Source organism: Marmota marmota, unplaced genomic scaffold (genome assembly GCF_001458135.2).
Source record: "Marmota marmota marmota unplaced genomic scaffold, marMar, whole genome shotgun sequence".
NCBI lineage: Eukaryota > Metazoa > Chordata > Mammalia > Rodentia > Sciuridae > Marmota > Marmota marmota.
This window is the reverse complement of record NW_025999932.1, coordinates 44,162,535-44,174,942: the sequence shown is the minus strand read 5'-3', so window position 1 is coordinate 44,174,942 and position 12,408 is coordinate 44,162,535. Positions and strand designations below refer to the sequence as shown.

Below are 12,408 nucleotides of genomic sequence, written 5' to 3'. Positions count from 1 at the left end.
AATGTCTCACATGTGCTAGGCAAGTACTCTACCATCGAGCTACAACCCAGACCCTAGAATGTGAATTTCTAACAGCAGGCTATCTAGGGCTGAAAACATAATCAGGTAGGGAAAACAAGCGAACAAAACAAAGCAAAAAAACCCCAAAACCATGCCAAGTCCCAAAGCCCATAGTTCCATAACCCTGAAGATTTAAGTCATAATTTTAAAATCAGTGAATATACAACTTTATCTCCTGCTTTTCTCACTTAGATTATTATTAATAGCTTCCCATTTTGCTCCATGATTCTCATGTATTTTTATATTCCTTTTACAACTATCCATGTATACTAGTTTTTATAGAATGCATTTTGGTTGTTAATTATTATAAATCATAATCAACTGTCCAAAAACAGTTGCTATTAAATTTGCTAAAAACTGCTATTAAATCTCACTTATTTCTCAAGAGTGTTCATAGAGGTTTAGTCAGTGTGCCAGTTTTCTTAAAGCACTAATGATATAAAGCCCCATTCAATAAATGGTTTATGAAGCATCTGCCAAAATATTTTAAAGGGTCTCTAGGTTAAATACACAAAGTGTTCTAAGTGGCCTGGCTCCTACTTGTTAAGTTAGCCTGCTTTGTTCTCAGTAGTATCTTGACTGACCTTGAAACTTTGTTTCTTCAGCGAGCATTTACCACAGGCTTGTGATGTGAATCCCTCTCCCTTTTCCTTGCAGATCTAGCTAGCAGTCCAGCTGAGAAAGTAGGCATGGATGTGCTGATAGTGATGATAATTTTAACACATGATAAAAGAAATGCGAATAGAAAGTTGTAGGAGCACGGGAGGAAGAGCAGGCACATGGCTGGTTTCATTTTCATTAAGTCTGTAAGAATTTTTATATAGTAGAGGTCATCGATTTGTTTTATGGGCATAATATTGACATACTGGAACTCTTTCCTCCTTTCTCCCTCTCTTCCCTTTTTCATTTCCTCCTTCCCTTTCTCCCTCTGCATTCCCTCCCTTTTCTTACTCTCTCCTTGCCTTCAGCATTCATTGGCCATATCCCTTGTTTGAGACCATCACAGAAATAGGCCACATGGACCAAAATTATATTCCCATCACTAAGATGCTTGGTCTATTCCTTAAGAAATATAAATACTGTGCCATTAAAGTAACTTGCGAATTACTGAATATTTTGTGATGATGTTGATCCTAAATGATCATTTCTGTAGATGTAATTTATGACATAGAAAAGTGCTTTGTTTTTATGATTCCCAAAGCTTTATTTGTTTATCATTAGGTACATACTGCCTGCAAAGATTATTATTTTCCTGTATGTCCACTTGGCCAATGCAAAGTATCTATCATACCTCCAATTGCACTAAATAGCACTGATTCTGATGGTATGTAATAGTAGTGTGAGTATGTGTATTTCTGGTATATTTAATATTTATATGTACATTTGTTTTTCTAGAATAAATAGAACTTAAGTTGGTTATTTTGGTCAATTTTTACATAATAATTCCATTTAAATTTCCGAATGGCATATTTAATTTGTAAAAGAATCTTTTAAAATGAAAGTTGTAACGTAGCTATTAGCTTATTGGTAAAATTACCATGTATGAGACTTTTAGATTTTACATTTAAGTAAATAAAATAAGATCATTATCCTGTACTGAAGCATAATCTGAACAGGCTAATTTTTATAAGTGGTTTTTCCACCATAATTGAAATTGCTCATTAGCATGGCTGTTATTAAAATTTGTTTTCTTATAATTTCATTGCAGAAATTTATATCCTATAAATGCATTCACTTTTTCCAGAATCTTACAACTTAATTGTAAGTGCTGAGGAAACTTTTCACAACACTGGTTTTAGGATAGCATACTAATAACTTCCTTCTAAGCAAGTTACATTATAAAAGGCTTTTACTATGTACTGTTGTTAATGTCTGGCATTTATAATGTGCTTTATGCCTTCTGAAATTTTAAGTAAATTAAGCCAATAAATATTTTAGATATAAAGATATAAAGCTTAAATAATATGATTTTTTAAAACTTGTGCTATTGATTGCCTCCTCCATCTCTGACATATCTAGGTTCTTTTATTTATTATAAATTTTAATATTTTCTCAGGTCTTATCAAAGAACAGTTAAATCATTTTAAAATAGTAAAAATGATCATATGAATTCTTTACAAATGTGAATTTATGGACTTTGCTTAGTTTTTCTTATAATTATATTGTTAAGACAGATGGTATATCTCAAATTATCTGTGGTTAATACTTTTCTTGTCTTTATTATCATTTTTCATTATAGAACATATTTTTAAATGAGAAGTCCTATATTCTTAGTATTTAAATAGTAAACCTCCACTTGTGAGTCTACATTATACCTGAATGTTCTAGTAATAAGCAAGATTTTTTATTTTTATGAATTTATCTTCCTTTCTGTGAATGTTCAGTATAATTTAAAAAGGAAAATAATACATATTGATCTTATGCTATATGTGTATTTTTTTTTACAGGTTTCTGTAGAGCAACATTTTCATTCTGTGTTAGTCCTTTATTGGTTTTTGTCAATTCTAAGAGTGGAGATAATCAGGGAGTCAAGTTTCTTCGTCGTTTTAAACAATTGCTAAATCCGGCTCAGGTGTTTGATTTAATGAACGGAGGTCCTCATTTGGGGTAATTCGTTATTGATAAATATTATTTGAATGAAATATAGTACTAGGCATGAAATGTGTCTGGCTTTTCATCTCATGAAAATTATTGATTCCACTTGATCTCCTATGTTGGTCTTCCCTCCTTCTCCCTTATTTAAAGCTTTCATTATTTAAAGTTTTAATATAAGCTTTTTGACAGTTATATAAATCTCTTGTATAAATTCCCTATTTTTTACCAAAATTTCCAAATTTCAAATTTATTAAGAAAAATTTTTGTATATATTTTATATCAAACACTACTATCAATTTGTTTAGCTCCAAGAAGGATCAATTTCCATAAATATAAAATAAAAGCTAATATTAGAAAAATTATTTTCAAGGAAGGCTAGTATTAATTTATATATAATGTACATAATCAGTGATTTCACCAAGTTACAGATGTTATCATGGATCTCAAGGACAGTTCCTCAAGAATTTGACTTAGGGGCTAGGGTTGTGGCTCAGTGGTAGAGTGCTTGCCTAGCATGAATGAGGTACTGGTTTCAATCCCTAGCATCACATAAAAAAAACTAAATCAACAAAAATAAATATATTGTGTTCATCTACAACTAAAAATATTTTTTAAAAAAAGAATTTGACTTTCACATAAATGACAGCAAAATACTTTGGCTGACTTCCCCCCACCTCCCAGTTTTCTAGTATGTTATGTAACTTAAAATCTGAAAAAAATTAAATAGTATTTTTACTGAGGGGCGATATGCCTTGAGACACATTTTCAGTGTTTGCATATGATTTTTCTTAAAGAGGATGCTGTATCTTCTGATGGAGGGATCTTTAATCTCTATGTGATTTGCAAAGGTTACTTAGCTTTTCCTGAGGATTTCCCTGTGACCTTCAAGTATGAACACAGAAGTAGCAATGGGAATTTTATTTTATTTTACTGCAGTCCTGGGTATTGAACCCAAGGCCTTGTACATACTAGGCAAGTACTCTACTATTAAGCTAGATCCCAAGGCCAGAAATTGGGATTTTAGATACCAGTGCCTGAGAATCACTCATTTATAAACTGACACTTTCCTCTGTCTTCTCTGTTTCTCTCCTGTTTCTCTTTGTGTCTCTTGTCACTTTTGTCCCTTCAAGGTCTTCTGTCCTTTTTGCACTGCCTTTCTCTTTCTGAGTCTCAGGTCCTCTGTTCTACACGGACACTAGTTGTCTTCATTTATACCCTACCCCTTCCCTAACTGTACATCTCTCTCTTGCCCTTGATTGGATCCCAGCATTTTCTCAGATGTCCTCTCACCTTCTTTGTGTCTTCTGTTCTTTGATAATTTCATTCTCTTTTCTGACATGTCTGTTTTTTTATAACTCTCCATACTTCTGTTAATTAATTAATTTAGGAATTTGTATAGGTGTATATTTATTTTTGGTGCTAGGGATTGAGCCCAGGGCCTCATACATTTGAAGCATGTCCACTACCACCAAACTGCTGCTCCATCTGCTCTTATACTCGTGATATTTATTTTTCCCATTTATCCTTTAAGCCCCCAAGGATCTCTCTTTGTGAAGTTTCCTGGGGTTGTTCTTATGATATATTTTCCAGATTTCCCATTATACTTGAGTTTTACAAAGGTACATTCAGGAGGTGAAATGTGTGGAAAGTTGATATAAAGGCTGGGGTTGTGGCTCAGTGGCAGAGCGCTTGCCTAGCATGTGTGAGGCACTGGGTTTGATCCTCAGCACCACGTATAAATAAACAAATAAAGGCATTCTGTCCATCTACAGACAGACAGACAGACAGACACACACACACACACACACACACACACAAATGGAAAAAAAAGTTGAGATGAAGGGAGATAGAAGTGAAAGAATTGGCCTGAGACTAAGAGGAGAGGAGAAAAGGTGGGCTGACTGTACTTATGGCCACATGTTGGCAAGGTTTGCTAAGTGTCTTTAAGAATTGCTTCGGTGCCACTTACTGGCATCCCATCCTCAATTTCCCCTGGTTTATAATTCTTAAGGATATAATATATCCTTCTTGTTAAAATAGAAAAGCCACCACTTTCACAATTTCATGTTTACCTGTAGTTCTTTCCTGGTTCTGCTTCGATTTTGTTTCCTTATTTCTTGCTCCCTTTTCCTCCATTCCTGCTTGTAATTCCCTTTCATTCTTTTGATTCAGAGGTTTTCTTGAATTAAAAATTGTACTCAAAATAATTTTTATAGTATAATTAGTAGATAAATACGAGTTTTTATATTTTATCTGAACTTGAATACCAATGCATGCAAGAATGACAAAGAATTAGAAAAAGTGATTTTTATTTATTTTTACTAAAATGAAATAATTTTTACTTTTAGTTTAAGATTATTTCAGAAGTTTGACAATTTCCGGATTCTTGTCTGCGGAGGAGATGGAAGTGTAGGTTGGGTTTTGTCAGAAATCGATAAGCTCAACTTGAATAAACAGGCAAGTGCTAATTCTTTTCCTTGCTGGTTGACGTGAATGTATACTAACATTATTTTCCAGAGAGGTGCAGAAATGTAATGGTCCTTATTTCTCAACTTTTCTGAAAGTCTCACTCTTGCACTCTCTCGTAGTGTCAGCTGGGAGTATTACCCTTGGGAACAGGCAATGACCTGGCTCGAGTTCTTGGCTGGGGAGGTTCATATGACGATGACACTCAACTTCCTCAGATACTAGAGAAGCTGGAACGAGCCAGTACCAAAATGCTAGACAGGTAAGAGAAAATTCTCTACTAATCTTAGACTGAAAATGGCATACAGAAATCACTTTTTGATAATTTAAATTTTACTGACTATACACCCATGAAGGCAGAGATTTCCTGGACTTGTCGACCATTTGCTCCCTGAGATTGAGAATCAGGCCTGAACAGAGTAGACACTCAATTAAGATATTTTCTGAATGAATGGATTTTTTGTAAAACTGAGGGGAAACACCTCTTCTTGCATTCCAATGAATCCATTGTTCTAAAGAGTAGATTGATACATAGGATGATAACTACTTTTAATAACTGTTCAAGTAGGATAAATAAAATAGTTAATTTGGTGTGTAGTGGGGGGTTGGTGAGTATGAAAAGTAGGACCCCCATCATCATATGACTTCAGAAAAGCAAAGACAAACTTTTTGTTTGTTAGAATATCTCTTCTTAATTATACACATTACAAACAAATTGTTCCAACAAGGAACTGAATTTTTAAAAAAGATAAAGCATCCTGTCCCCGGAACAGGGAAGTGTTAGGAAGACAGCTTTGAATGAAGGGCTTATCACTATATTTATGCTGTCCCTGCTCATATCCCATACCCACTTTCTGTCTGAGTAGCCCACATGTAAAACAGAAATCACAGTATGTAGCTGAGTGGTGTGCAGGAGGTGTTTAGAATTTGGGTATAGGGAATAACAGGATTTAGTAAGCAGCAATTACCCCACCCCCATGAGTAGAAGACAAATGTCAAAATATCATTATAGACGTGAGGTAGCATGACTCAAAACAACATTGATAGGATTAGCCATCTGTGGAAGTCGTCCCGAAAATAACAAATCTCATCAGGGAGCCACCAATCTAAAATGTAATTACTCTAAGATGAGCTGTAACCAAATTAATTGTAACCTTGTCTGTCATAAGGTAATACTGTAATGCATGATTCTTTTGCTGACAGACTGTTTGAAAAGAGAGCTGCACAATAGAATATTTGTCTATATTATCCAAAATTGTATGAGAAACACTCCTATAGTTTGACTGCATAGTCTAGGGTGAAGCTGGATTCAGTTTCTAATTCTTAAAAAAGCTTAGAGGTTTTCTTTAAAAAAAATAATAATAGGAACCATGTGAGGAGATGGAAAAGTTAATTGGCTTGATGTATAAATCAAAATATCAAATTGTACACCTTAAATATATATACATATAGTTTTTATTTGTTGGTTATACCTGGGGGGAATTGGAAATAAATAAATAAATAAAATCACCATTATTTATAAAAGAGCTTGGAGGTGATTTACTGAACAACTGTCTGATTCTGTGCTTTCCAAACAACATGAAATATTTTAAATACTTTCTTCGTTAAAGATTTGAAGAGCACTGCTTCCTGTTGCATCCTAGGAAGTGTTATTGGGTGTTTCCTCTACCCTGGATATGTGCTTTTCCATGGTATTCTAGAAATTCACTTTTTAATTAGCTGAGAAATAGCATCTTTATAGTGAAACTCCTGCTTCATACCAACAAGCCTGGGGAAAACACAAGGAAAAAATAAAAATCAAAAGAGACTCAAAAACCTAGGAAATAAGAAAAATGGAATCCAACGTTATTGCTAGAAACAAAAGAATATTTTGTTCCCTTTTTCCCCTAATTTACTATTTGCAAAGATGTAAAGAAAAAAAATCACTGTTTAGTATTCCAAATCATATGTATCTATTTGCTCCAATTATAAATTTATAGGATGGATTAGGGAAGCATTATGATGACTATTTTATTAAAATGTAAAATTGAGGCTTCTGCAGACAATGGGAATAAAAATAACTAGTATTTTCTGTCTGCCTGGCACTGCCAATCATTTTACTCCTCAATCATCACTGCTCCTAAAGAGAACCAATATTGTCATCTCCATTTTCCTGGTAAAACGAAGGTTTTTACATGATCAAAATTGCGTAGCTAGAAAGTACTAGAACTTGCAGTTTAGAGTTCCATCAGTAGCTCCTAGGGTCTTTCTTCAACATTGCACTCTTCTGTCCTTAAACATATAGTCAGCAGAGAAGTTCTAGCTTTCTGGCCTCTGACTCTGCTAGCTGTTACTTCTGCCTGACTCTTTCCTCTCTTGCCGCCACTTTCTCCTGCTTCTTCAGCTCCAACCATTTCTTATGTAGGAGGAAGGTACGGCATGGAAGATGTAGACATTGGCTGGGTTTCTTTCCCTTTTTTTTAATTGCTCTTTTGACCAGAGAAGTATTTCCAGCTATACAGAACTTGACTTTTATGTTTCCAATTGTGGTTTTCTCTGTTAGATACTTGCAAATTTAATTGTTTTGTTTACTTATACTATCCCTGTTTTCTGAAGTAGAATATACATTAGGAAAGCATTCTTCACTCTTATGTTTTTAGACCCTGTTACTTTGAGATGTTCAATATATATCTGTTGCACAAATGAATGGGTAGACGGTTATATGAATGAATGAATGGCTTTCAGCACTCAAATATACATTTCTTCATAATATTTTCATGTTAAGAGTAGAATAGTAGCTTCAAACAACTACTCAGTTTATATATCCTAACACATAATATATGTTTATTGGGGGAATTCCTGGGAATTTGGGTTTTTATGCAAAGATTTATTCTCATTAGTCTGAATGATACACCAAGCTCAGTTTAAATACTGACCTTGGGATTTGCCTCTAAGTTGTATCATTGGATTCAATTTTTCTTAAAAGTCATATATTTTACCACTATTTTTATAATGCTTTGTTTCTGTGTAAAATCTTCATCTTACATTTTGTAGTCTACAATAATGCCATGACCCAATATTTCTTTTCAGTTTTGGAAATTATTATTTTAGTTAGAAGGCTTGAATTATCCTAGGTTGATTGATTTTCTCTAATACCAATGATTCAATGTTTGCTTTGAAATTAATATTAATAGTTAATTGAAATAAATTTGTTTGAATTAAGTATCATTTCTATTAACATTTCTCCCTCAATCCTATGCTTAAATTTATTCTTTCTTAAATTAGGAGTTCACCTATTTTGTTTCACGTATGTATATGTAAGTTGCTTGGGCAAGAATGGTCGGTACATATACTGTGTTTTTCATAGGTGGTATACATTTATTTAATCTAGGACATTGTTTTGGAATTCTTGGTTGCGACGCATCAATAACTTGTAATCTACTTAATAATTTACAGTAATCATAATTTTAAAAGAACTGAATAAAAAAGTCACAATGCATTACACCTAATGAAGAATGAGAAGTCTTGTTACATTTGAACATTTCTTACTATGGGCATGCTCTTAAAACGTTTAGAAGTTGTCACTTTGTGGAGAAATGGTAAAATGTTGAAATCATAAATATGAATCCAATATTTTATGAGATTACCAAAATTGTATCTCTTTCTCATTTTTTTGATTAAGATACAATAAAGCCAAAGTTCACAAATACACATATATGATGAAATAAGAACAGTTTGTTAAATTTTAAAGGCGTTTTAGACCAAAGGATTTTCTCCCTTCAGGTGGAGTATAATGACATATGAACTCAAATTGCCACCAAAGGCTTCTCTACTTCCAGGACCTCCAGAAGCACCTGAAGAATTTTATGTAAGACTTTACCTTTTACCTATTTATCATTTAAAACGGGGGTTGACATCTTGGGGAAAAAAGAGAAAACCTACTCGTAATGGTACCTGTAGCATGCTTACTTCATCTTATGTTAATCTGGGGGACTATTGCCTCCTTGACTACTTCTAGTTCTCTCCTCAGATTAAAGAATCCTAAAGATCCAGGTTAGTCTCCTTCCATGACCACCCCCATAGGGAGTGTGGCCTTACCCGACCGAGTCACTTGCCCCTGTGGGCCTTATTAACATTAACTGTGACATGAGGCTGCAGTGTTGTGAGGATTCAGTGATGTGCGCCAGGAATATAAGGTCCTTTCTCAGCTCTCAGTAATTCTCCCTGGTTATTCTACCTCCTGCTTCCTTTTTACCAGCAGAGCTCAAGGGGCCAGCTTCCAGCTTGCTTCCACTCATCTTCTGCCTTGTTCATGAGCACCCGTTTGATTATCGGGTATTAGCCCAGCTCCCTTAAACAATCTCCAAACAGACCAGTACTTGTAGCCAGAATATTGTATAATGATCCTAAGCTTTGCCTCTTCTTTGAAGGGAGCAAAAGACAGGGTTAAGCCTGTTGATCTAGAGAAAACCAAGGAATTAAGATAGGTCACTTCATTCCAGAAAGACCGCAACTGCCTGAAGTTTTTAGACAACATTTTAAAAGACTCAGCATTCTGATTAAATCTCCAAGCAGTAGAGATTTAAAACAGAACCTGACTTTCAGAGGATTATTGTCTGACTCATTAAGACCATTTGATCTACGAGAGCTTATTTTTCCCTCTAGGAAAATTTATCTGTTTATTTTACAAATGAAACCTTTGTTTTGTCATTAAGAAAATTATGATCTTGTCAAAACTAGGGCAAGGGATGATAACTGGAAAATAGGGCTATTCCTTAGAGAAGCTAATTGTATTTTTAAAATATTTTCTGATATAAAAGTAGAAAACATTATATCTAAAAAATTTTTAAATAGAAAATTATATGAAAAAGAATCTAAAAGTCACTCATAGTCCTACCACATTTCCAGGAACATTTTTAGTTATATTATTCCATCTGCTATAACCATCAAACACATTTTTTATGGAAACCATTCTTTTCTCAATAGTATTTTTGTAAATGTTATTAATTTTCTTTCCAAAAAAAGAAAAGGGGAAATTCTTTTGTTCTACTTACTTCAGAAATGTCTGTTTCCTAGTATATAAAATAAAGATAGATAATTGCCTTCTATCATTTTTATGTAATCATATCTTAAATATGAAGTGTTAAGTACATAAAGGAAATCTCTTCCTTTTTTTTTTTTTGTGCAGGTGGGCTTGAAAACTTCATCTTTTTAAAATTTTTTTGCAGTACTAGGGTTTGAACCGAGGATACTCTACCCCTGAGCTACATCCTCAGCCCTTGTGGTTTTTTTTTTGTTGTTGTTGTTGTTGTTGTTTTGTTTTTTAGCCCTTGTGCTTTTTTATTTTGAGACAGGACCTCATTAAATTGCCCAGACTGACCTTTAACTGCGATCTTTCTGCTTTGGCCTCCCAAGTCACTCTATAGCCCTGTGCCACCAAGCTCAGCTAATTTTTTTTTAAACTGATTTTCTTAACAAACAGATAGCATCCTTTAATATTACAGATTAAGTGGATATTCTGTCTGGCTCAGACCAAGGCCTGAACACCCTCCAGCTAACATCAAGAAAACACTTTATTATCTGTGATTTTATTTTTTACCTTGAAAATTATAATAGAAGTAAGCTAAATACTTTGTTTTTGAATTCCTGAGCAATTCATTGACTATGGGTATTAGGCTGGTTACCCAGCTTACCTTTTTCTCAAGTTCCTTGACTGTAAAATAGAATAGTTAAAGGGCTAAAAGTATACAAAGTACTTAACATTAATGCCTGCTACACACACACACACACACACACACACACACATACACACACATACACACACACAATGTTAACTGTTAATGCTAAGTGATTAATGAGTGACACATATAATTTTATCCTTGGACATAAAGCTTATTTTATTTTACTCTGAAAGGGTTGGCATTGTTTTCTTTGAATATCTCTAATGGATAACAACTTGGATTTTTTTAAGATGTAAATTGCAAATGTCATTTGTCAAATGACAATAAATTAATCAACTGATATTAATTCATTAGTCAGTGGCATTAATGGTCATTTAAAATATTTTCCACCCATTAGGGAAGAGAAAACTAATCTCTAAAAAGCGCTTCCTTATTTTGTAGTTTTAAAAGAGGTACTTCTGTTTTTCTGATCTCTAAAAATGCAGTTTCTGGCATTTAAATCAGGAGATTGGTAAAGTGGATTTGTGGGTCGGTCAATACAATATGTGTGTAAATTTAAAGTTCCTGCCCTTTCTCCTTTTCATTGATGTAAAATAACTTTTCTCTATTTGGCCTGCTTTTGAAGTAGGTTAAGATAGAAATTTAAAAAGTAACCGGTGCACTTGACTGTAAATTAGAACTGACATTGCTTTGGGAAGAGGCTAGTCAGGAAGTTTTTTTGGAGGGGGGGGCATTAACTTAACCTTCAGTTAAGTCTGAATAAACTGATGCTGGTTGGGGAAAAGCAATGAAAAGATCTGAGTATGGCAGCATCAGGCCTGCTTGAATAGAACCTGTCGTTTATACTGAAAAAATTTGAGCTATGGAATATATTAAAGCAAACATTTAAAGGGAGGCTGTGAATGTGAGATTGTTTAAATACTATGCATATTTTTATGTACCAGGAAGATGAGCTCTTTCAACATGATGTCAAAGTTTGAGTCAAATAGAAAAGGGGATATAGGGCACTTGGCATTTTGATTTTTTTGTGTGTGTGTGTGTTGTTATTTGAGAGAAAGCTTTGTTTACATGATTGATCACATACATGACTACACGACTGCATGATCGCATTTTTAAAAACTTTTTGTTGAATCATAACAGGCATGTAGAAAAGTATGCATATCATAGATAAAGAGCTTGGTACATTTTTACAAACTAAATCAATTTATATAATCAGCACCCAGATCACAGGACAACATTCAAGTACCCCACAAATTCCCCTCCCGGCTCTTTCAGTCACCACCCCACACCTCCCCCCTGTAACCACTCTCCTAGCTTCTAATAACATAGATTCATTTCGTCTTTTTTTGTATTTTATAAAATAGAATCATGTTGCATATTCCCTTTTGTATCCGGATCCTTTCACTCAACATTATGTTTGTCAGATTCAGCCACATTGTGGGGTAATTGAGCTTCTTCCCCTCTCATTGTTCCACAGTGTCCCATTCCACAGATATGCTACAGTTTGTTATCCACTCTACTATTGAGTGAATGCTGCATGAAAATTCTAGTACATGTCTTTTGCTAAACACACACCTGTGTTTTTTGGGTTTTTTTTTTTTTTTTTTTTTTGGTTGTAGAAGTTGAA

The 12,408-nt window shown here is 34.0% G+C and overlaps 1 protein-coding gene across 9 annotated transcripts in view; it reads left to right on the top strand.

Moving 5' to 3' along the window:
- Positions 1-12,408, top strand: part of Dgkh (diacylglycerol kinase eta) — a 190,827-nt gene that overhangs the window by 121,666 nt on the left and 56,753 nt on the right. For all 9 annotated transcript variants that reach the window (XR_007346817.1, XR_007346816.1, XR_007346815.1 and 6 more), the window contains 5 exons: positions 1,282-1,384; positions 2,508-2,667; positions 5,004-5,112; positions 5,244-5,383; positions 8,884-8,968. Coding sequence is in view for 5 of the 9 variants with exons in the window: in XM_048800975.1 (XP_048656932.1) it covers positions 1,282-1,384; positions 2,508-2,667; positions 5,004-5,112; positions 5,244-5,383; positions 8,884-8,968 (597 nt within the window). In the remaining 4 variants the exon portion in view is untranslated. The remainder of the gene's footprint in view (positions 1-1,281; positions 1,385-2,507; positions 2,668-5,003; positions 5,113-5,243; positions 5,384-8,883; positions 8,969-12,408) is intronic.